This window comes from Apteryx rowi, unplaced genomic scaffold (genome assembly GCF_003343035.1).
Source record: "Apteryx rowi isolate R43461 unplaced genomic scaffold, aptRow1 scaffold_339, whole genome shotgun sequence".
Lineage (NCBI taxonomy): Eukaryota > Metazoa > Chordata > Aves > Apterygiformes > Apterygidae > Apteryx > Apteryx rowi.
Genome location: NW_020449852.1, coordinates 492,666 through 518,800, shown reverse-complemented (window position 1 = coordinate 518,800; position 26,135 = coordinate 492,666). Strand labels below are relative to the sequence as shown.

The following is a 26,135-nucleotide window of genomic DNA, read 5'->3' as shown; positions in this document are numbered from 1 at the left end:
AGACTGATTGTGAAATGGATTTGCATGATAGTCAGAAAAAGCAGATCTGCTGTGTCTAGGATCACCTGAACTGATCAGGAATGGTAACTGAGCCATAACATAGTTTTTCTCCTAGAGTCAAGTCTGTCTTGATGGTCTGAAAGAGGTTTTTTTAGAATGCTTAAACCTGTTAGAATTCAATGTTTTTCTTCATCCTCATCACTTTTGGGTGGGAGGTTTAGATCTTTCTGTATATACTGATAACAAAAACAGTTAAAAGACAGATAGTATTGCTTTAAAAATAATCCCATAGAACTGGTTATATTATGTTTCTGTATTATACAGGTCACCAGAAAGGCCAACTGGGGATCTTCGGGAAAGAATGAAGAACAAACGTCAGGACGTTGAGGCTGAGCCACAGAAACGAAATACAGAAGAATCATCCTCTCCTGTTAGGGTAAGAATGGAGTTTGCAAAACTCCAGAATCACTCAGTAGCAATTGGCAGTGTGTCCTAGAAACCTGGTCATGGTGGCTTGTAATTTAAAATGTTTTAAAATTTGGTAATTTTGTACATAGATTGTGACATATTTTATTATAAAGTGTCTTAACAGATGTGTTATTTTAATTATTTTGCAATTTTATAGTGCTTTTCGATCTTCTGGTTTCAAAAATTTTATAAATTCTGCAGATTGAAATATGTTATAAATATTGATACACAGGTATTTAATAACAGTGCAAACTTTTTGATACTATCAAAAAAAGTATTAACTATTGTTCCAGTCATTTACTTTTTTTCCTCCCATGTTCCTTCATATCCGTCGTTTACATGCATCCTGACTCCAGTTGGCGTTTTGCTTATTCCAAATTCCCTTCTAATGAGACCATACAGTTACAGCTGTGCTGGTTCATTTCACCTTCCTCCTCACATACTCATTGGCCTCCCAAATGCCCACTTTTGGATTTTGCAACCAATTCATTCATTATCGTTCTCACTTTCTAAGCATCTTTCTGCAGCCCTACTCCACTCAAATATCAGAAGTTACTTATTTTAAAACCTGTGTTATCTGTTCCTGCACTGATGTTACAAAGAGGGCAGAGCTGGTAGCGTGACGCTGCACCTGTGTAACAATAGCATCAGTGTGTCCCTGATGTTCCATCATGTTTTTTTAAGACTATCTTCATAAAAATAACAGTTAAAAGTTCTTTGTGAAAGTTTGGTTTTGCTTCTGCAGATATTAATGGCATTCTCTTTTTCTCTGGGTCTGTTTCTACTTGCTGTGTAAAATGGATTTTATGTCAGGTGTACAGAAATCAACAGCAGCTGCTATCATTAAATTAACAGAATGGCTTACCTTCCAATCATGCTTTCAGTTGCTGTTTATTTGCATAAAATTTCAGTCTTTTATTCTTTTACTTAAATGTGTTTCTTTTATTTTCTAATAGTTTGAACAAACTGTTTAGTTATTGAGAACAGATGGTGGGAAAAGTGTTTTTTCCAACCATTATTAACAATTTACTATAATTTTTTCTCTCCTGGTATAACTCTTAATTTGGGTGTAATTTTTACTTTTGATTAGTTAACCCTGCTTTTTATAGTGGTCTATTAAAGTAATAATAAAATACTCTTAAAAAATGAAACCCCAAATGAAGTGAATTGGAAGGATCAAAAGGAATCAGAGAATTAGTGGGTCTGTTAAAGTACTAGAGTTATTTACAGGATAAGTGTATTGCAGAGAGAAAATTCCTCTGCATCAATCTCATAAAATAAAAGATTCAGGAAATCACTGAGCTTTCATATTGATTGCATGGACGCAACTGTCAAAAGCTGGGATATCCAAAGAAAAGATTCTGGAACAAGTAGAGGAAGAGGGACAGCTGTCAACACTTGTATTGCAAAGGACCAGGAGTTCTGAAAGAACAGAAGACTCAAGTGGCTGAACTGCTAACAGAAATCTTGCTCCATCATTAAAGCTGTGCCTGTGATGGAGATCTAATGATTGACAGTTTCATCTCTTATCAAAACTTCTGGGATAACTGAGGAACTACATAAGAAATCTTAACTTTGTTTTGAAATAATGACAAATAGCTTGTTCCATAAAAAGTTTTGTAACTGTGGCTTTAAAGAAGAAGAAAAAAGAAAAAAAGAGCAAGAGAGCACTGCTCCTCCACACAAAACTTGTGCTTCACCAGTCTGCTAGAATTGAAACTGTAACAGAGTACTGGCTGAAAGAGAACTATTTGATACAGATGAAATCCTAAATAGCTTCTTTGGAAACGGAGCTTTTGGGACCTATAAGCAGTTAAAGAATAGTAGGTATAATGTTATCGAGTTTAGAGGCCAGCTAAAGGGAAAATGTTAGATTAGTTTCAAAATGATGAAGTTACAGAGGATGCCGTGGTGCTTCATCTAAATAGCTAATTTTTTAAGAATGTGGAAAAAAGTGTTGAACACCCCAGATGGCAGACTTTGCAGAAGATATTAGTTGAGATTAATAAAGTCTGAGGAAAGCCATGGGGCTTGGGGAAAAGATAGTTTTGAGGAGTACAATGGCAGATGAAACTTGGTGTTGGCAAATGCAAGGTAATGCACAGTGAAGGAATTAATTAAAACCAAAAACCGTGAGTGAAAATTTTTAAAGTAAGTGAAACCAGCTGGGAGAAAAAGAAGTTATTGTGGACAGCTCAATGAAAACTTCTGCTTGAAGTGCAGTCACAGTCACAGAATCAAATACGTATATAAAAATGGAATAGAAAATGATTAATATTACGCTATAAAAATTCATGGTCCACTTTTATTTGAAATGCTGTTTGGTTATGATCACCCCTATGCAAGGGAAATGTAGTCAAAGATCCTTCTGAAGTGGGCAAGGAGGTGAGAATGAAACTGGAGAGGAGGAGAAAGGAGATGTGATGAATGCATATAATGTGTGGTTGAGAGAATGTAAATTAGATGCATCTTATTCATACTTTATCCCAGTAGAAACAATGGCAAATCTGAAAATGCCAAAGGGAAATGCTATTTACCTTCTATATAATAATTCTACTGGTTGCCACAAGAAGATACATGAGCAGCTTCCACAGAAAGCTGAGACAGTTTAACTAGTATAAAATGTTTTTAGAAGAGAGAGAGTTCTTGTTGCTTGGAGACATAAGCTTACCAGAAAAATCTGTCTATCTTTAGGAAGAAACTTCCTATATGGACAGCTTATAGAGTATCCCTTACTATTTCTTCATGTCTTGTACYGTTACTTCCAGAAACAATATGCTGCATTGCATGGACAGCTACATTGAACTCAGTTGCTTCAGTGTTTTTAGATTTATGTTTGGAATTATTTCAGTGCTGTGTRTTAGTGTATCAAATGCATTGCAAGTAATTAGATAAGGTTCTTGCCTTTATTATATTTAGTTGGAAATTGTCATGTTGAATTTTCTGTGTTTTGAGAAGACAGTTACATTGGAGGTATTCGAAGTATTATCTAAAACAATTTCCGTGAAGTTTGTGTGATTTGGGAGAAACAGGGGGAAGAACTTAATTTACCTTTAGGTGAAAGGTGTTTGTAAGAAAAATTTGCTTGTGTGTTTGTTTCCTATCTTGTGCTTTTTGTCATCGTGGCTTCTGAATATCTGCACTGGAAATGGAAGTCAGCATTGTCTTCCATCTCTGAAAAGGAATCAATATCTGTTCGTTTCAGGGAAATTTCAGATTCGTTTTCTTGAACGTTTGTATTGTATGGCAGTAGTTTATGCTATAAAGGTACTATATGTAGAGCAAAATAATACTGTGCTTACCCAAACGATTCTAGCTATAATACTTAGTAGCTTGTTCTAGATTTAAAAGAATTTTTGCTTTTAAATTAGTTTATACCACTGCTGCATGTACATGTGCTGACAAGAGAGAAGCTGAAACTTCTGCCTTGTAAGAATTGTATGTTATAAGAATGTTATGAATATTTTGTCCATCAGTATTGGCAAGATAACACTTGACTAGAAGCATGTTTTGCAGACTGCATGAATCCTTTGGTACTTGGCCAAATTCTTCTGGCTTTAGTGGGAAATTTATTCAAGTAGGCATTAAACCTTGTGCTGTGGGTGCTGATCACATCTTATGAGGTGTGGATCTTCAACTTAAGTAGATATTAGATGTAATAAAATCTCACGGAGTTCAGTAATAATGTCTAATTTTTTCCCTCCTTAAGTAGTATTTCTCCTGAAATTCGGTATTAAACTGCAATAATCTATGCAACACATGCAAAGTATAACTTTGAGCATATACCTGARAACAGCATAGACAAAGTCTGCTAAATTGTTGTCTATGCTTAGGACAATATACTGTTGTTTTTTTGTTGTTGTTGTTTGTTTGTTTGTTTGTTTAGTAAATAATTAGATTATTATGAAAGTTTATCGTTTGTCTTCTGGTAAATGGTGTTTTCCAGAGTCTGCAGATAAATAGTTTGCAGGTGTATCTGAAGTGCATACTGCACCTTCAAATACAGAAAAAAGACATGCTTTTGGCCTTTAGGAGTTTGACCTTTTTTGTTTTTGGCTCAGTAAGGGCGAGAGACAGACAAACTTTGTAATGTACAGGATCATCTGTGAGGATACGAATGAAATACTTGCTCATTAACCAGTATAGCACACAGTATGAGGGAACATACTGTAAGTAAAACAAATGCAACAAAAGGAATATGTTGAAGACTTTTCCATGAGAAATTTTTAATATATATTCTAGGAAAAGAATGTCTAAATTGAGATTTTTTTTTTTTTTTAAGATGGTATGTTACCAGAATCTTTTCTCATGACAATTAAACTGAAGTTGTTAGTTTATAATGGGCTTGGATCAAGTTGTTGTGACTTGTAAAATAGCATGCTGGCATAAAAATCGTCTATTCACTTCACCTATATTTGATAATTACAATAAAATTTCTTTCATAGGCATTTTGTTCTCAGTTCTTCTGTAGAAGTATGATTGTCCCACTACTGCCACTACCGAATCTCTCCACTGAAGGAGAAAATACAGGCCAGCGTTTCAGGATGCTTATGTCTGGTTGTAAGTTTGGAGATGTAGGCAAGATATATTCAGGTTGTGTATGATTTTTAACATGGAGTACTTACTAAATTGCATTGGACTTGAAGCATTCTGACTGAACTGTACTTGCTTTGTTGAAAAGTTATTTTATAAATAGGCTTTGAGAATTTTTTTCTTAAAGGCAGTACATAAAGGATGTCTTAATGTTCATATTTCAGTTTGCTAGTAACAAATAGTGTTGGATTAATAGAAACTAGTATTTGTACTTAAGAAATTTTATTTGTTTATATAATAGCAATTATTTGGAGTATATAGTAGAAATAAAGAGTTTAACAGAACAGTTGCAGTCAGCAAAGAGGGCAGTCTGGAAAAATGAAAATGTTCTAAAGAAATGGCTGCAAGTGAGGCTTGCTGATGAAGTCAGAACTTTTCAAATCTCTTCAGTGTCATTTTCTCTTCAAGTTTGTACTCTCAACTTTGGAGCTTAGTACAATTCTTGTTCTTAGACCTGAGTGCCTTTTGTACATGATAGGATTATGGCTTACCTGATGTAACTTGTCTGCAGTTGAGGTCAGAGAAACTAATGTGACTTGCCAGGTTAGAATCTTGTGCATCATTTAAGAGGTCCTGTCATAAAAAAGAAGAAAAATTAACTTTCTTTTCCTTCTTACTCTACAAGCTGTTTTTAGTTAAACTTGACCGGAATTAGTTTTTTAATATGAAGTTCCTTTGTGGGTTTTTTTTTTTTTTTTTTTAGTGGCCTGTTAGTTTTTTCAAACCTTCTAAGACTTATGATGTGCTTAATGCATCAAGATGAGAGGCTTCAAGATAATTGTACATTGTAATATGTTTCAGTTCACTAGGTAAAATAAAAGCAATACTTGTTATGTCATCATGTATATAGTTAATAATATTAATATCTTATATCTAGTTTAATGAATAAAAAGGAAAAGTTGAATTTTGTTCACTTGTGAGTGACTGTCCAAAGTGTTATATTATTTCCTTACTATATTTCTAAGATGATGTTTAGGACTGAAATCAAGCAAAGATCTAATTCCCGATAAGGAATAGCTAGTGAAATTCTCCGGAATATCCTTTTCTTGGCATAAAACAAAGGGTCCCGCACATCAAAACTGAAGAATCCCCAAAAGACAGAATAAGGGGAGGGGAGGACTCAAAGGAAACGTGGCAGGCTTTCATTATGCTCTTTCTGATTTCCTACTTACTAAATTAATCTGAGATACTTCTAAACTTGGATGTACTTTTTTTGCGAGTAGTGAAAAAACTTTGTTCTTTATTCCACTCAAGTCCAAGTAGATTGTCTAGAGGATATTGATTCAGCAGAGGCAGTGATACAACTGTGCAGCTTTACTATTGGCAGGTAGGAGGAGGAGAAAAAGAGAGCACTTTTGAAACAGTCTTATTTCCTGTAAGAGGAGTCTCTGGCTTCCTTAGGTATCTGTAGGACCATCTGCTGAATGCAAAGTGGGTGGTACTGCAATAGTTAGACTTGACTAATAACTCTGGGCCAATGAAAGATCAAAGATAAAGCTATCATCAAAACTTGATCCCTGTGTGTTGCTTTTTTTTTTTTTCACTCCTTCTACCAGCCAAGGTTCTCTATTTTTTTTTTTTTTTCTTCCCTCTTTCACACATCCTTATCCTCTGTAGAGTTAAGCAGGCTCATCTGCCTTGAATACAGATATTCTTATTTACAGCTGAGAACTCTTATTCAAGCTGTTAAAAACATACTGTTTAAATGCTCATTAAACTTCTGGTCTTACGAAAGTGATTTGTTCTTTCGGTTCCTATTTTAAACCTGATTCTCTGATACATGCTTGATTCTTGCCCTGCCTTTAAACCTTCCTATTTTATGGATCCCTTCTTCTTTCTTCTCCCCGTCTGCTGTTTGCATACTGATTGTATGAAATTGCATTAGAATATTTTGCCTGTGGAGTCTCTGCACATTTAAGAAGGAATTTGTTCAACAGACCAAAGGGGAAAAGACTTTTTTACTATTAAAAAACAAAGAAGCCCCAAATACCATGTAAAATGTACCTGCTTCTTCAGGCTTCTTTTTAAAAAAAAAACTTGTTTAATTCAGCATTTTTCCCTTTATAGAAAGAGTCTTCACGAGGAAGACACAGAGAAAAGGAGGATATCAAAATTACAAAGGAGAGAACACCAGAAAGTGAAGAGGAAAATGGGGATTGGGAAACAAATAGAGAAGGTAAGTGAAATTAAACCAGTGGTCCCCTACAGTTCAAGTATTACAGGATTGTCAGACTGTAAGTAAAGCAGAATGGTTAAAAATTCAGTCTCTAAGCAACATACTTTTATGCGGTGATCATTAACATCTGTTTTTGGAGATGAGCAAAGAAGCAGTCTGAGTTGGACTGCTACAATAGTAAAACCAACTTGTTTAGAAAACGGACACTTTTTCCATTCCTCAGACAACATGTAACTTGGCCGTTGGGTGCTCTGTGGCTGAGCCTTTCACATCTAGGTCAGTAGTTGAATCCAGATGACATCTAAATTTTTTTTTGAAACTGGTAGGATTGAGAAGAGAGCATATAACTCATTTGAAGCCTAAAGGCAGCGGGATTTTTTTTCAATGATTTGTGTTGGTGTGGACTGTCTCATTAAGGAGGGCTTGACTAGAATGAGTGTAACAGCTGAAGGTAGAATTTGGTGAACTATTCACCTTTCAAAACAACTGAAAGAGTTGTAAGAAGTTTGCATTACTGCTGTAGTCTTTTTTTATGGTTRAAAGATGATTTCATTGTCCATGGTGTTGATAATATCCATCCATTTACAGTGCAGACAGTTGAGGAAAAAACTGTCTTGTTTTCTCCTCTCTCTCCTGAGTCTTTCCATTTCCCTTTTGTTAGAGACCAAATTAACCTGACAGTGAAATTACAACAGCTTCTAATGAAGTTTGGTGTTTACCTAGTTTTGTAAATATCAGTGTTTCAGCAGTAGTTACAATATGACAAGAGAACATGGGGATCCTGATCCACCTTTGAGGATTCTTTCTACCAAAAATTGTAGCCAAACAAAAAAACAGTCCTTTTCCAGAGTTTACAACTCTTGTCTTACACAAGAGACAAGATATAAATAATTGTATAAAACACATATCTACATTGTATTAAAGCTTCATATGACACAAAATCTTTTGAAATGTGCAAATGATTCTGTATGCTTAGCACTTTTGCTTTAAGTTTATGTTAAATTGGAAGTTCTTCAGGGTGGAAACAAAATGTGGACAGCCACAGTGCCTTCCTAAACAAAGGGTTTTGTATTAAGTATTTGGGGGGAGGAAGCAACTGTTGTATATTGGAAGATAAGTATGTGACTTTAAATTAGCGTGCCTAAAAATTTACACAGAACTGTGGTAAAAATTTCTCTCAAATTATAGAGATCTTCAGCATAATGTTGCAGTTTTATGATAGCTTGAAGTCAATTTTGGCTAAACACATAAATGTTAGTTGCTTGTTGATTGATTGCTTGTCTAGTAGTTGGTTATAATGTAAGAAATAAAGATTTAATAAATGTAGAAAGTAAAGGTTCAATAGCCCATGTGGCAGACTTTGTTTTTGAAAAAAGGAAAGCCACTGAAATTTCTTGAGTGAATTTRGATATAATGGATCTATTTGTGGAATGAGGCTCCACCGTAAATTTCATTGAGTAGGTAGCTTTTCTATAAAAAGTTGCAAGTGTTGCGGATACTGTTCTGCTGTGTCTTAAGCACAATGTATGAATAGAGAATGTGAAGGCAAATATTAACAGAAGTTTTTAGAAGCAATTAAAAGAATAGTAAACACATTCCTTAATGTACTACTGAGATTTTTTTTTGATATTTTCTTCTACTGCCACCTCTGTCACTCTCATAAAATCCAAAAGAAATTTTCTGTTCTGTGAGATTTTCTAACTTTTAGAAAAGCAGCCATAATATATTTTCAGCCCTTTCTAAACTTGAACTTTCTGGGTGTTTTAATAAGCTCTGTCCTGTGGCATGTAGGTATGCAAATAGAATCTAATTCAAAAAGGTTTGCAACACAAAAACTTTCATTACGTAAATATGTACTTTGAATATCTTAAGCCTTAGACATTGAGCCTTTCATCTTGAGAATTATGATTTTTTCAAATTGGTGTTCATAATAGTTAAAACCTCTGACATGGCGGAAGTAGAAGTACTGTCTGTTAAGTTGCAGTGGGTGTTACATAGGTAGACAGATGGACTGGGAAAGAATCTATGCTGTTAGGGACTGCACCTATCTACAAGCAGCTCCCATGCATTCATGACATATAAAGGGAATTTGTGTATTGAGCATAGTCATTGCAGAAGCTTTTATAAAATTTCTGTGTGTATGAAGAGGGATGAAAGCTAAAGAAAGTTTAATGAGGCCCTCTTTTCTTTGAAGGTGATTTTCTCCAACTTCTTTCTGAGCATCAGATTTAAATAACTGTAAACAAAATAAATGTAAACAGAATGAGTAAAACTGCTCTCTTTTTCAAGAAGATTTCAGTTGCATGAATGGAAGAGTGTGATATTAACTAGCCATGACTTAAAGAAAAAGTGGGAGAAAACAACACCTATACTGATGTGAAAATCAAGCAGTAGTGTTTTAAAACAGAAATAAGCTATCAAAGTGTGATTTCTTTTTTTTTTAATCCAATGAAAGAGTTCATGCAGATGTCTTTTTAATGAAAGAGTTCATGCAGATGTCTTTTTTTTAATTACTTTAAAATCAGTTTGTATGTTTAATTAAAAAAGAGTATCTATTGCTTTGTGGGATACTTAATTAAACAAAAAGCTGTCGTATCATGCATCACTATATAAATCTGTTTCATGTGAGATTTCCCAATTAAGCGCTGCGCGTATTTCTGGACTTTGTGAAAACACAGTCTTTTTTGAATTTGTTGTTACATAAATGTAAAGAAGTGATTTATTGGGAAGTAAATTAGGAATATTCATTTTATTTTCCCTTTCTGCCTCAGTTTAATAATGGGTGCAAATCTCTAAAATAAATTTAAAGATTTTTTTTATGCAGTTTAAGTATTTTAATTGTAGCTTGGTTGGATCTAACTGGAGTTATTTCAAGTTTACATAGGATAATTGGAGTAGAGATTTGGCTTAGCTTCAGTGATCCACATGTGCAGTGCTTAAAAGTTGCACAAATATTCGTGCTGTGCATCCAGTATGCTAAGTAATATTATTAATTTCATATGCAATTTATTTACTAATCTATCTACTTTTTTTAATAAAGACTCTGATAATGGAGATGTCAATTATGACTATGACCATGAGCTGTCTTTGGAAATGAAGCGCCAAAAGATTCAGAGAGAACTCATGAAGTTGGAACAGGAAAACATGGAGAAACGAGAGGAAATAGTAATTAAAAAAGAGGTTTGTATTATGCAAATGTGAAATTAAAAAAAAAAACAACAGCGATCCCTTCATAGCCTTCTAATTGTTTCCAGGGCAATTTGAGCTTTCTGGATTACAGATGTGCTATTGTGTTACGCAGTAGTAAATAAGTGGCCCGCGTATAAGTTGGTGTGTGACTTGGATATTAGGTGCCAGTATCTATCTGGTCAGTCTTCCGGCACCATAACTGAATTCTTGCCATTGTGAAATCGGTTATTAAATGATTACAAAACTCTTCCAGTAACTCGAGTGTGCTTTTTAATAATACAGAACTAAGATGACTTTTAACAGAGACAAGGTGTATAGGAAAATACAAGGCATAACTTTTAACAAGTTGTTTATCCAACATTTTGTGTAGTAACAAAGTAAAGTAGAGTAACAGGCAGAGCTGTTCCCAAAGTAAGTGTTAGAAGACCTAAAATTTAGGGGAAGTTTTTTAAAAAAAAAAAAAAAAAAAAAAAGTCTGAAAGGAGGCCTCTTTCTTTCAGAGGACTAACTGTTGTCTTTGGCTACCCAATATGGCTGGTGCCTTCATATTTTAATGTGTTTTAATCAAAAGGTTTCTGGGTTTGTGAAGAAGTGTGACATTAACTATAAAAAATAAACACAGTATAGGAGCGTGAGCATACAGAAGCTAAACCCACAATACTTGTGTTTTGTGGTCTGTCCCACTAAATTTTGACAGGACCATATTCTAACTAGTATTTATGTCCTTTGGGAAACCTTTATTGCAGGAAGCAATAGAAGAGGAGTTATAGGGTACATATGATTATAGATTCCAGCTGATTGTCACAAAACTTTTGCAGAGTAAATGTACAAATTGTTTTCCATATATCCTACAGCACAGAAAGTGAGCTGTAAGGGCTTCTTTTTATGTCCATGACTTTGTCCCCTTTGCTGCTTGCATTGCTGATGTATTCTGGCTGGGAATATGGGTGAGAACAGAGGAAGTGTTAAGGGCTAGCACAGGGCTGGAGATAAATTTTTCAGACAAACTGGAGTGCTAACTGGGATCTTACTAATTTTGAATATAATGTCTTTAAACTTTGTTTAGTTATAGCTGTTGTAATGTATTAGAGTGCATCATCTTCTCTTCCTCCCTCCCTCTTCCCCTGGTTATCTTCCTTTTATGGTGTTTTAGTAAGCTAATAAACTGTTTTGAAGATTGTGCTTGGTGTACTTGTGGTAGAAGTGTAATTGGTTAAGATCTAAGATCTAGACTGTTACTATGTGTATGTATTTGGCATGTGTGTGTTCATACAGTGAAGCTTTTGGGCATCAATATATTATCAGTTAATATATTCCTTTCCTCAAGATTTCTCCAGAGGTGGTTAGATCTAAATTATCACCATCTCCATCACCAAGAAAGTCTAGCAAGTCTCCAAAACGAAGATCCAGTCCCAAATCTTCCTCTTCAGCTAGTAAGAAAGAGAAGAAAGCATCTACTGTATCTTCACCACTTTTGGATCAGCAGAGGTCAGTATGTAGATGCACCTTGGAGAAGAGTGGGAGRAGAGAACCACATTGATGTATTATTACAGTGGATTTTATAATTAATTGGCATAGTTTTTCATTTTGCTTGCTTCCAGAACTATTGATTTTATAACTTCAGAGGAAGGTCTCTAAATTGTGCACTGTTGCAAAGCTGTGAATCATCTACTGTGGAAAATTGTTATATGCATGTAGTTGTCAGTTGGCTAATTTCAAGGTTTACAGCAGGCTTTTTCTCTTTGAGTGTCCTAGAGTCTCTGAAGATGATGAGGAAATATAAACAGTGTTACCGGAGGGGATAGTTTTATTTGAGATGCTAGAGCCTGTGAAATAGCTCATCTAGACTAAAATATGAAATATTTTGTAATTTGACCAATTGCAAATTCTGTTGATAATGCATATTGCTGTTCAGGAAATAATGTTTGACTTGGGGAGTGACTTGGAGTTTGGAGGGGCAGGGAAAAGGGTGAGAGAAAAAAGGTAGGGACAAGGTACATGAAAATCCCAGGAAAGTCAAACTGGATGCCTTGCCACAAAAAGTCAGTCTCCTAAAACTGATTTAAAGTTCTCTCCTAAAACTGGTTTGAAGTTCTTGCTGGCTGCAGAACCTTCTGAATCAGTGCTTGCTTCTGTTAGGTAGGAAAGACATTACCATACCGGCACAAGCATAGACATCTATGTTTGCTAAGCAAAAACCCAACCAACCAACCGAAGCCAACAACAGCTCTTTTAAAATAGAGACAAAACAATGGTGTTTTTGCTACAAGAGTATAGAACATGGAATAGTATGCTACTGATACTTAGTATGTGATGGCATCTAGTTTATAGGCTTTGGGGCTGTGATAATTGGTGTGGAAAAAATACATGATGGTGTAAATATTTATTTTCATATGAAGTGAGATGCGTGCTCAAAAATCCAAGGATGCTTTTATCCTGTGTCAGGTAGTTAGAATTAAATCTAAGACATGAGTTGTTGAAATCATTGGGTGTACGTGATGGTGTATTGTTTTGCAGAATTGGGAGTCTAAATAGGCAAGATGCTGTAGATTCTTTGGGTGTGTGCAGTTCTTGCAAGGGCACTGTGACTTTGGAAACTAATGCTATCTGAATGGAGCAGTTCTTCTTTGTGTTCATCTGCTTCAGAAATAAAGATTATAAAGTGAAGAGCTCAATGTGAATTTTTACCATCTGCATTCACCCTACAGTCAAGTGTAGTTATTGAGCACTTTGCTAATGGAGTGATGAATCCTGTCCTAAAAGCTTTAAGGCACTTTTACATTATAACTTATCCTGCTAACATCAGAGAAATCATTATTTGAAGTAGTTGGCAGTCCTTCAATTTCTTTTTCCTGTTAATTTATTTTTAGGAGTTCTAAAAGTAACCAGACTAAAAAAAAAGGTCCTCGTACCCCTAGTCCTCCTCCTCCAGTACAAGAGGAAACTCCCCTAGGGAAAAAACACAAAGAGAAACATAAAGCAAAAGAACGTTCTGAAGAAAAACCAAGGGAGGTGAAAGAGAGAGGGCGTGACTTTGAAAGACACAAGGAGAAAAAAGAGAAGCAGAGGTAAGTTCTGTTGCATTATTGGATTTTTAACATTAATGTAACCTTGCTTTTTAAAGTTGTCACTTATGCATCACTAACTAATAAGGAATTTATACCTGCTTTGGCAGCACTCTTTTCAGTATTCATTGAATATTATAAATGCATTATTTAGATGGACTGATAAGCTATTAAGTATATACTATATAACTACATAATACTACTAATATATACAACATAATATAAGTATATATTACATAACTTAAGTTTGTCAGCTGCCCTTCCAAAAGATTCATTATATTTTTCAGGAAGTTCACAAGTCATTCACTTGTCCACTTGCTTCTTTTCTGACGTCTGAGAGGACTGTTACCTTTCTACATTGGAGATGGCATATTTGTCTTTTCCTTAATCTTCAGTAGATTAAAAAAAATTCTGAAATAGTCAGACTACTGTGATTTTAGAATTTCTTTGCTTCTGCATTTATGCATCTAATCTGACTATTCCCATTATTTTCCCATTATTTTTTAAAGCATAGGTGTCCATTTAAGTTGAAAAATTACAACTGCATTTCTAGGTCTTGTATTCATTTGATGAAAATAGGGTGTATATGTAAGCGCTTACTTTGTATCTAGCATAGCACCAACTAAAGGGCTGAAGGTCAGGAAATTGTAAACTGAAATATACATTATTTATTATTTCTCTCATTGTTTCCCTCATACTTGCTGTGAYTGAGTTGAATTTGAGGCCTCCAAATGCTTTCCTCCTCATTAGTGGAAGGAGGAGCAGTAAAGAACATTCTAGGTAGCTGTGAAAGGAGTAAGAGAGTAGTTGGGGTTTTGTCAATTTTTTTTCCTTAAATAAAAATTAAGAAGTAATGTCAAGTCTTCATGATGARTAGCAAGAGAAATAGTTGAAAATTCAGATGATCTTCATTCTTTTGAAACTGTGCCTAGTGTTTGAAAATATGTCTGTGAACTTCTAAGGCTTCTTAAAGTTCTGACATTACAGAACATGAACGGGTATCAAGATAACTCTCCATTGATGGGAATTCTGTTTCATAGCCGCATAGAATATTAGGTAAAAATCAAAGAGTATTTTGTTTTCACCATCTTCAAGCTCTGTATTTTATAATCAAATCATTAGGAAGAAATTTAGTGTATATTTTGCATTCCTTAGTTCTGCTAACTTAAGGTGATTTCATATGTGACATTACAGATGGAACAAATTATTCTGTAAGAGTAGTTCATGATCTTGTAAGCACGAGTTCTGTCTTGGAGTTGTTTGTAATTTCTTAGAGATGTACAAATGCCGTATTATGTCTGTAGAACAAGCTGCTGTTTGTGTTTCCAGGGATCCTTCTGAAGGCTCCCATAGACAGAAGCGTTCTCCTAGCCCTGCAGATCATTCTGGCAGTAATTCCTCCCCTTCCAGAGAGTATTCACCACCTGCTGCAAGGCGAAGGCAAGCCTCCCGAGCTCCAGCCAAGTCAACCGCTCACAAGCATAACTTCTCACCCTCTCGCAGGTGGGATGCCAAATGCATAGATTTTATTTCCATTAATAGTTGTAATTTAGAAACTTTGTCTATTGCTTTGAGTGTTTGTTTGTATGGGTCTGTTGCTGGTATGTGTGTGCCTCCAGCACTTGAGCTCTGAGATGGTATTTTTGCCCGGGTCCTACACTGAGAGTACCTGTCATGTCACAAACACAAGTCATGGTCCAAGCTTCCATTTGTCAGTTCTTCTCAAATATTTCATCATCAGGTGGAGCTTTAGTAGTCTGATATGGGACGTGTTCAGTCTGTGATCTTTGGGCACCTTTTTATTTTTAATCCTCCCCCCACCTTCTTAAAAAGTACAAAATGTAATAGGAGAAATCTTCTGTCTTGGAGATGGGGAAGGAACAGAGTTTCTCCAATTTAAAATTGATAAGGTGATGCACAGATCTTGCTCCTACGCATCTTTCCTGGAAAAGAAAGCACAGCTGGCTAAACAGTATAATACGGGGCCAATTTCAGAGACCGTTCTTGCAGTGTGTTTTAGATATGTCATTTGTGCTGGTTCTGGGGGCCGTAGAGGAAAACCTTTTGCCACTCAGGAAAAAATTACTACTTAGCTTTGAAGAAGAAAGGAAGGAGGCTTCTTGCTCTGAGCTGAAAGAATCTGCAAATTTAAGTTCAGAATGGCAGTGCTAAATACTATTACCCATTACTGTTGTAATGGGAAAGGGAGGCCTGCTTACTTTTTACCCTTCTGTTGAGAAGGGGGGGAAAAAAAGGGATGCAGATCATCTTGGAGGGATGCAGACTGTTTGCTCTCTCAGGAAGAGTCAGTCCTCACCCTCAGTGGTTAGACCTTCCCTCTTGTGATTGAAAGGTGCAGCCAGCAAGAGTGTGTATATGGAGAGAGACAGAGAAACTATTGAGTTTTCTTCTTCCTGCCATCAGTGAGGAATGCTTCCTCACAGTATATGTAAAGGAGACTTTCAGATTTTTAATTTTCCAGGCAGAAGAAGTCACACAAGTATTCTGGAGCTCAGACTGTATGTAGAGCTTAAAGGGATTCTTAAGCCACCTCAGGAGCAGATCAGCTGGACCCCATGCTCTTCTGCATCTTCAGACAGGAGATTCAGAATCTTAGTCTGTTGCTGAGGAGTCCAGATAAGTCTCTGGCATTGACTATCACAGATGCATCTAAATGGGATAGTTTCCAGGCCTTACAATATCTAAGCATACAGGATCACAGACACTATACCACTCAAATTGGAAAACAGATGCAACCTGTTCTTTAGAGTGCCTTAGTTAAGCATGTTCTAAAGATTTATTTATTTATGTATTTTATTTATGTATTTTTTTTGGCCCACCCCTTTCTTTCTGCCACTTCCCTGTGTAGTTTTTCAAGTAGAGCTGAGGTGGCTCATATCAAGTGCTGTTTCAGCCTTTTCTGTAGAAATTGTTTGACTTCTGCCACTTGACTTACCCTGAAACTCCTCAAGGATCAAGTAAAGATGCTTCCTTCAGTGAATATATCTGGCTGTATAATGGAATCTGGCTATGGAATGACATCCTTTGTAAGATTGGTCCTGTGGTAATCAGCATACTACTCCACAGAACTATGAAAGCAGTTTTCTTGAGTCAGTGGTATGACTAGAAGGAAAGAAGTGCTGACATTAATATAAGATTCTCTCCCTGTTGTCTTTTACCCAAAAATGATTTCCTTGCAGATCTGAGTTTCTACCTCAGGTTGCCAGTGATTTTGCTTAGCGTTCTGTACCCAAAGCTTTGCTTCTTGGAAGTAGAATCTCTATGTCCTTGACATAAGGAGAATCTTTTTACCTGAACAGAGTCTGAGTCTTTCAGAAAGTTATCTTAGTTGTGAGATCCACTGCTGAGCAGCATTGGCCAAGAGACTATCCATTTGGCTCTTGGATAGTGTCATGGCATGCTGTAAGCATGCTAACCCAAATTACTCCAGAGCTCATTCTGTTCAGAGCCCAAGTGCCATCAGCTATCTCACAGAGAAGAATTTCTTGTGACATTTGCATGGTATTTGCCAAAAGCTGGGTTGAATACATACATGTCACAGGCCTGCAGGCAAGGATGGGCCTCATGGATAGCACAGCCCTTACGACAGCAGTCACAATGCCAAAATACCTTTACCAACTGCTGAGCTATTGTGGAATTTTGCAGGAACGATCCTACCTTTGGTAAAGTAGACCTTCATTTGTGAGTCCCCTGAAACTTAGAGCTTAATCTATATGATCTGGGTATTTGCTTGAAGTCACCAACACTGTAAATGAACATTCAAAAACAGAAAGCAAATTACTCAAAAGTAAGTGGAGTTTTTAAAAATGCATTGTCCATGTGGTATTATTTTGATTCCTGCTCTTCTCTTCTGTGGAGCCTCTGGAATTTTGTCTAGAGGAAGGGAGTTGGGATTTTAGTGTAGTGTTCATTTCATGAGAAAAGACACTTGCAAGTTGCTCAGATGCTGCTAAGGAGAGGGGGGAAAAAAAAAACCCTCAAAGGCATGAAGCCTGTGTTCCTCCATGTTAGACTGTACATATGATACACATTATGAAGAAATCTATTTACTGATGTGTAACTGATCCCTAGTCAAACTATGATTTCCCAGATGAGAGATACTTGGCATACTTTTTTCTCATTTTGTTGAATGAAGTTTTTCCCTGACCTTGTAAATGTTCTTGTCTGCTAAACTTTAGGCAGATAAGCATATGAGTTTGCAGGACCTAGGCTTAACTTGTTTAAAAAGATCAGTGCCTTTAATAACAGAAATAATTAAAAAATGCAAAAGAAGGAACCACTGTGGCTTACTAAAAAGTAGGATGCTGTATAGCTCTTTACTTGAAGAAAAAATGTTCCCCTTAGATAACTTTTACACAGTGTTATCTGCCTAATTTTACCATGAATTCCAAAAGGAAGCTTGTAGTGAAGAAAATTACTCTTCTTGGATTGGGGGTGGGAGAGAAGATCAAATTTTTTGTGAATCCTCCCTCTCTTTCCCCAGGAAGGAGTTCTAGTGGCTGCATAAAATATTTTCAGTTTTATTGCTCTGGAGTCTGTAAATTTTTCTTGGACAACTGGTTCTTAAATATTATCTTAAATAAACTGTTGTCATTTATATACTAAATATACTTTAGAAAATACATAAATATGCTTTGGAAATATATAAGGAAAGACTAGTCTGATGTCTTGTAGAAATAGCACTTTTATTTTCAGTAGACACGGGTAAAAAATGGCACAAGCTATTTTAATTCCTCTTTTTCATAGGTTATAGTAAAGTAACCTTGTTGTCAAAGTTATTACATGTGTGGCTATTCTAACTCTTTCTTGCAGGTCTGCTTCACCATCAGGTCAGCATCATTCTCCCATATCCTCTAGACATCACTCCTCTTCATCACAATCAGGCTCCTCTGTTCAAAGACATTCTCCTTCCCCACACCACAAAAGAACTCCCTCTCCCTCCTATCAAAGGACCGCTTCCCCGCCTGTGAGGCGATCATCTTCTCCCTATCCCCCACGCTCTTCCTCTTCTCCTCAGAGGAAGCGAAGCCCTTCAAGACATCGATCTCCTGGCAGAGAGAAGGGAAGGCATGATCGTGATCGGACTTCACAGTCTCATGATAGGCGCCATGAAAGGCGGGATGGTATGAACAAGAATAGCACTTCAGAATAATTTTATATTGTTTGCAAGTTATATTTTGAAACTCGATTRTTCAAATTGTGCTATTGTCTGCATCTGTCCCACTGGCTACACGGTGAAGAAAATACTGGCAGACATCAGTATTATCAGTCTTGTGCTGGTGGTGCTGTTTCAGGGACCATGCAATGGAGTGCTCTCAATAGGACTGRCTATGTAGGCTTAGCTGGTTCTATAGATCCTATAGGTCTAGGAGTTTCTTTTGTAATGCGGTGATGGTGTCAGTAGGTAAGTAATCTTCTTATGGTACTGGGCATGTACTAGTGGATCAGCTGAGAGATGGCACAACACTTGTAAGTAACCATTGCTCTCTTCTTTTCTGCAAAGGGCCCAAATGCTAATCCACTCCTCACTGACAGTGGTCAATGCAGTCTGTTGTCTTTTTCATTGAGGTTAAATGAGCTGTGCACAAAGAAAGTGTGTCGCTCCCTCTGGTAGAAGTCTATCAAGTTGGTAGAGCAATTTGTGAAGGACAAACATGCCATTTCTCCCAACAGAAACTTTTATGAAGAATATGTCTGTTGGCTTTTTTTAGACTGACTGTAAAATTTTATATTCTTGTAGKGGCAACACTGTAAATAAATAACAAAAAGAAAGAAAGATTTTAGTGGGGCAGTGAGGTCTTAAAAGCAAGTGGTGCAGATACAACAGATTTTTCTTAAAGTGCATGTGTAAGAAGAAAGAACCTATTTCTATCACAAAGCATTTGAATTCAGTAGCTTTTAAAAAAGCATAATCTTACCATTAAATTATTGAAATGTGCTTGCTTTCTAACACGCCTGAGTTTTTATTATACATACTCACTTTTGAACAAGTAAATATTTGTAAAGCACAGATTCAGATTCACAAAGAAGATCTTTTAAGCTTGCTGAATATATAGATGGATACCCAACATGATTTTATCCTTCTTCCATACTGATTTTAAGCTTCTGTGTGTGTGTCAGAAGTATATTTTGACTGTATTATTTTAGTGTTGTTTGTCTTTTAAAATTTTGCTTGCTTTGATTGAGCCAAGTATGTAACATTCTTTTAAACATTTTTCAGAAACTAGAGGGAAAAGGGAAAAAGAGAGAGAAACAAGAGATGATCGTGATTTTGACCAGGAACAGAGTACCTCCAGGGATCACAGAGATGACAGAGAATCTCGTGATGGAAGAGATCGGAGGGAGACAAGAGATAACAGAGATCGAAGGGATCCAAGGGAATCCAGAGACACTCGAGACTCCAGAGATACGAGGGATTATAACAGAGATAACAAAGATAGTCGTGATCAGAGGGACTCACGCTCAACACGAGATTCACATGACTACAGGGACAGGGAGAGTCGGGATGCCCATAAAAAGGATGACCAGTATCAGGAGGACTCACGCAGCTATGGAAGATCCCATGGCAGAGAGGAGAGCTCTCGTGCTGAAACAAGGATTGACTCCAGAAGTGACTCTAGAAATGAGAGCAGAAGTGATCGAACTGGCAGAAGTCGAGGCAGAGGTCCAGAATTATCTGAAAAGGGTATTACATGATTTAAAAAATGAATAAGTCTCCTTATTGAAGAAGATTGAATACCAGTATTCATAATATCTTGTTTGATGTTTGATATTTGATACTGAATTGCTGCCAAATAGTTCATGCTTTTAAAGCTACGTTCAATTTTAAAGCTACATTCAATTCTATTTTCATTAATCAGAACAGTTGCTGAAATTTATAGCATTTCTCTGTTCTCCATTCATTAAAGTGGCATAGCATTGGTATTCTGCCATATCATTAAAAAAAAACAAAAAACCAAAAAAAACCAACCCTTATGATTCTATCTAATGTTTCTGCCACCCTGGGTTTTCCCAGGGGCCATGAAACACAAATAAAAGGCTGAAGTGTAATTGAAGATTAGCAGGGGGCAGCATTTCTCAGTGTACTGGGCAGCCGTTAATTATCTTCTCTCAAAAGCAACTGCATGTCCAGACAGGTTCCTGAAAATCATCTTTTTCCCTTTTTTTTTTTTTTTTTTCCTTTTTCTTTTTCTCTTTTTCTCTCCTTGATTGACCAAAAAAAAGGGATTTTAATCTGTGGCAGCATTTTTGATGATGCACTTTATAAATAAACAACTTCACTTACAACATTTTAATCACCTATAATAAATATATTTTGGTGCTCTCAGGCTTATTGTGGTGTTTTCATTAGGAAAATGCCATATAATTTTACTGGAAAGTGGTCTCTACTTATTTTCCTGCTGCATAGTCTGTGAGCTTACATCCTACTCAGAACAAATTTGAATTGACTTCTTGACTGCTTTATTCCTAGTCAGGAAACCTCTATGTCTTGATGAGGTGGTGCCAATTTAGAAATTCTTGAATTTGCTGTTTGAAACCAATGCATAAATTGTAGCAGTTCAGAATAGCAGTGTGTTGATTCTGTTTTCGGAAGATAACCTTCTTATTTTTCTAATTTTTTGTTAACAGAATTTTTTTGTATAGTAACTTTACAGTTAAAAGGTGTGAAATTTAAGAGTTCTTGGTTGAGTTTGACACTGTGACTTTTATTTCCATGAGTAGTTACTCCAAGTTTTTGAAAAATTACTTCTTCAATTGGTGTAAAACGTCAGTGGATTTTCTTACATGTGGAAACCCACCTTCTATATTGATATATCTCTATTAGGAAGTCGTGGGACTAGAGGATCCCAGGTTGATGGTCACAGCAGTAGTGGAAACTACCATGACAGTTGGGAATCACGGAGTAGCTACACTGACCGGGATCGCTATGATAGTCGAGAGCAAGCAAGGGATTCCTCCTTTGAAAGAAGGCATGGTGAACGGGACAGGCGTGACAACAGAGAAAGAGGTATTTTAATATATACTATTACACATATGTATGCATATATATATGTGGATGTGTGATATACATGTGTGTGTATGTGTGTATATATATATTTTTATATGTATGCATATGAATGTGTGTATGTATCTCCGCCCCACTGGTTTATAAATAACTCATTTGATACTGTACTTTTGACACAAGTCTTATCTTGGATGTAAGCCAACTTCTTTACTAAGATCTCTTATTGGCAGTTTATGCTTGAGTGTTATGTCTTTTTTTCCCTCCTGTGGCTGAATTTTGGCAACCTTCTGTTTTTATTCATCCAAGTATTCTTTAAATAAACTAAACTTGAAAAGATTTCACTGTACAACTTCAAGTTAAAACATTTTCTCCTCTTCTTTTCCCCCTCCCCCGCCACATGTACATACATACATGAACTTAGGATCATTATTGCATTTTATTACTGGTTCTGTTTGTCTCTATAGGATCATTGTATTTTTGCACCTTAAATTATTTGAATTTATTTTTAGGAAGGCCTGGCTACTAAAGGAACTGACAGTTTGTCTGTAGTTAATTCAAAATTTTACTGACCCAGGGAATTTAATATTGATGAATGCTTTGCTGTGGTCAGTAATAAATAGCTAATAAATACTGGTACAGATACTGGTGATCATGGGAAGAGTAAGCAAGACTGCCCTTTTAGGCACAGTCTACAAGATTTCACACTTCTGCACCTGAAAGAATGCTGTCTTGTCTCTAAGGAATTCGGTGCCCACTTCCACTGTGGAGAGTGCTTGTATTGCTCATCAATTAGGAGAAATGGAGAGTCAGGCAAATGGGAATAGCATGGGAAAAGAAAGGAGGAGCTGTGAAGAATAAATACAAAATTAGATTTATTTTTTTTTTCCCCCCATCTTTAGAAGAGTTCTGATTTGGAAGTGACAGCTGTGTTCTAGCTGCTGCTTACCTTCAGTTTTTCAAAGGAGTGTTTTATATGCTACTTTGCAAGATGCTTTCTAGTCCACTGAAACATTTATGCTATATTGCTTGTTATTGTGAAAGTTTCTGCTTTAGCTTCTCTCTTGYCTTCAGGGCAGGATTTCAGAAACCTAATCTGCAGCTTCCTTTTTCTTGTTAGCCAAAAAATCCTGCAGTCTGATCGTGTCCTGGTAGATGGCTTTTGCAAACTAGCTTTCATCTCTTCCACCTCCCCATCCCCAATAATTGCCTGATACATTATAAAATAATTTGTATTTTTTGTCTCATACCAAGTTCTTCATTAACAAAAAGAAGAAAAAGCTTAGAAGTAAACATATGTCATCACTACAAAGAAATTTCTGGAAGGGAAGTCACTGAATGGATTGCATTTCACTTGCAGGATAAAAATACGTAAAGAGCTTGAATGGAGATAGCATTTGGTCTTTTCTTTCTTAAAAATATAGATCTCTTTATGATAGTAAATCCTTCTCAGAGTTACAATTTAAGATGTAAATTTCCATGATTAGATTACTGTCATTTGTCATTCAGAAAAAATCAAGATAAATTTTGGTTGGTATGTACTTCTGTCATATATATGGAATCTTTTTAGTGTGATTTTAAAATTCAAACTTGCGAATTTGGGTTCTCTGTGTTCAACTAAAGCAACTGTTTGGGTGTTCCCAACCACCACAGGAAAAGTGCTTCAAATAATTAAATCATGAATGTGATTATATAAGTGCTGAATATCCATGATTACTTGTTTAATACACCTCCAAGTATTTTGCTTCACATAAGAATTTTGTCACCAAARCTAGTGTAATAAACAAGAGTTACAGAACTTTATATAAAATTTAATATTGAGTAATCATAATAAGTGGTATTTCAAAGTTATAGACACCATTAAAAGAATGTGAAACCTGTTCATGGAACCACTTGTATGGACTGATGACTTGTTTTAAAAAAAAAAAAAAAAAAAAAGAATGTTACATCCATGGCAGAAATGTCACTCAAGTTTGCTTTTAATTTTACCTAGTAGCAGGGGAGCATTAAGTCATTGTTAATTCACTTAGAGTTGAAAATTGATTAAACTGATGGAAATATGTGTTTTATTGACTTGGTACTGTTCAAGCTCTGCCTGCCTGCCCTGGTGGACATTGTCTCAATTTACAGAGAAGTGCACTCTGTCAGCCTTAGAGTACTGGAGCAAAAAAATATCAACCTCTATCCATATCTTTTTTGCTCTTTTGTATAATGCTTTTAATACATATTGCAGAGAATTGTTCTGTTGATTGTTGCTGTTCAAATACTAGTAACACCAGCATAGGAATTGTTCTCAAATAGTCAGAATTTACAGAAATAATCAAAAAATCTAAAATATAACTAACAAAATGTGCCCAAGTTTTAGCCTTAGGTCTGTTGAGAATACTCTTAGTTAAATCAGTTTCCCTGACCTTCTGGATCACAGTAGTTTTCTATATACATACAGTTTTCTCCATGTCTCTGTGCCACATTTTGAACATTTGAAAATTCAGTGATTAAAACTGTTGGAATCTGCAGTGAATGTCTGCAAAAACTTCTTGCAGTTATGCTTCCATATTTCATTTTTAAATGAGTGTCATTCTGAGCTTTTTAAGTTCTTATACTGATTTTGAATCATTCAGTAATACAATATAGTAGCTAGGGTGTGAAGCATCTAATTATGTTTTGAAGCCATTGAGAACAATCTAGTAGAAAATAAAATTTTTGTACTGGCTTTTGGCTAAAATAAGGAAAGCCCACTCCCTAAATACTACAAAAATTTCAAATTAGTACTGCTTTTTATCTTCCCCCTCCTCCTCAAGAGAATTTTCAAGGTTCTGAATGGAGGGGTTTTTTTTATTTAATGCAAATTAATATCTAGATTGTTAAAACAAGTCTTTTTAATTAGTGTAGTGGAAGTAGTGTATATTTTTTTAAACAGTTAACAACCAAACCTGATTCTCCTCACAGATCAGAGAGCAAGCTCACCAGTACGACATCAAGGAAGAAGTGATGACCTTGAGCGTGATGAAAGAAGAGAAGACCGAAGGGTAGATCGGACTGATGATAGAAGAGATGAAAGGGCTAGGGAGAGAGAGCGAGAAAGAGAGAGGGATCGAGAGAGGGAAAGAGAAAGAGATCGGGAAAGAGAAAGGGAGAAGGAAAGAGAGTTAGAACGAGATCGTGCTCGGGAAAGAGAGAGGGAGAGAGAGCGGGACAAAGATAGGGAACGTGATCGTGACAGAGACAGGGACCATGACAGGGAAAGGGAACGAGAAAGAGAAAGAGAAAAAGAGCGAGAGCGAGAGAGGGAAGAACGAGAAAGGGAACGAGAGCGAGAAAGAGATCGAGAACGGGAACGAGAAAGGGAGAGAGGTCGGGACAGGGATAAAGAAAGAGACCGTCAGAGAGACTGGGATGACAAAGAAAAAGGAAGGGAAGACCGCAGGGATAAGAGGGAAGATCTCCGAGAAGAAAGAAGTACGAGAGATGTCCATGAGGAAAGAAAATCCAAGTGAGTGGATATAAACGTGACTTCAAACAAAATATTAAAAAAAAAAAAGTCTCTTTAATATCAATTTTAGTGAGTTAGTAAGCTTGGAGGAAGGAGAAGATGGGGCAGGAAGCTTGCTGCCCTGTTTTTGCATATGCCCAGTCTGGAGCCACCTCTCCCTTGCATGTGTGTGGCTGTTGCTGGTGGCTCCAAAACCAGGGTCTGGCTCCTGCAATCAGTGAAGTTGAACCATGCTGGTAAAGTTAGCCTGATGCTTTGTTAGTGCAAAACTGTGGAACTGCTCAGAAGCTAACAGTTGGGTCAGACCATGTCATTTTCCCTTCTAAGTATATTTGTGTAACCTTGCGTTCATTAATGCAGGCATTCTTTGAAATAGCGTAGCAGACTGCTGATGGTTTTGAAGTGTGGCAAGTCAGGTAGCAGCTGGCTAGGTCAGTGCTCATGAGTTCATTCAAGCCTGCACTGGTAGCCTCCCAGTACTGAAAATTTAGTAATGCAAAGGGTAATGTATGTTCCACAGAAATTTAAGTGAACTGTGTCCCAAGTAAATGTGTGGTGTTTGTTTGTTCCCTGCCTCCCCTCGCTTTTGGCTACTTTGCCTGGAAATAATTAGTATCTTTTGTGTGAGAGACTTGTGTAATCTTATGAATCATCTAATACAGGATTATTGCCACAGGAAAAAAAGATTTCAATAGCCTTTTATACCCTTTATTAAAAAAGATAACTATATTAACTTTGTGAAGCTTAGTTTAAGATGTCTCACCTAATTACGACGGAGAAAGCTGATCGTACTTGAAGTTTTGGAATAACAAGGTAAAAAATTGCAAAACTTCCTGGCATCCTTAGATGTTTTGTCATCTGTATGAGGTGCTTGTATTTCAGGGATTGTATTGATGATGATACTCAATTGTTTCTTTTTCCCCAATGAATCTTCAAGAAATTTGACTGAACATGTTTGTTCCACAGGAAGCGTCACAGAAATGAAAGTAGTCCAAGTCCTCGTCAGTCACCCAAACGTCGCCGTGAGCACTCTCCTGATAGTGATGCTTACAACAGTGGAGATGATAAAAGTAAGTAGGACTGGGCTATCTTTACTGCAAGATCTAGCTTACCCTCTAACTATGGAAA

At 36.3% G+C, this 26,135-nt stretch overlaps 1 protein-coding gene across 5 annotated transcripts in view; it reads left to right on the top strand.

Moving 5' to 3' along the window:
* The window catches only part of ZC3H13 (zinc finger CCCH-type containing 13), a 49,511-nt gene that overhangs the window by 12,388 nt on the left and 10,988 nt on the right, over window positions 1–26,135 (top strand). For 4 of the 5 annotated variants that reach the window (XM_026072185.1, XM_026072186.1, XM_026072184.1 and 1 more), the window contains exons 4-14: window positions 325–436; window positions 7,129–7,237; window positions 10,278–10,417; window positions 11,754–11,914; window positions 13,297–13,494; window positions 14,821–14,994; window positions 18,325–18,635; window positions 19,733–20,197; window positions 21,338–21,520; window positions 24,464–25,007; window positions 25,974–26,077. In XM_026072185.1, the coding sequence (XP_025927970.1) occupies window positions 325–436; window positions 7,129–7,237; window positions 10,278–10,417; window positions 11,754–11,914; window positions 13,297–13,494; window positions 14,821–14,994; window positions 18,325–18,635; window positions 19,733–20,197; window positions 21,338–21,520; window positions 24,464–25,007; window positions 25,974–26,077 (2,501 nt within the window). Of the gene's footprint in view, window positions 1–324; window positions 437–4,913; window positions 5,029–7,128; window positions 7,238–10,277; window positions 10,418–11,753; window positions 11,915–13,296; window positions 13,495–14,820; window positions 14,995–18,324; window positions 18,636–19,732; window positions 20,198–21,337; window positions 21,521–24,463; window positions 25,008–25,973; window positions 26,078–26,135 lie in introns of those variants that run through there. The other variant, XM_026072188.1, reaches the window with a different exon arrangement.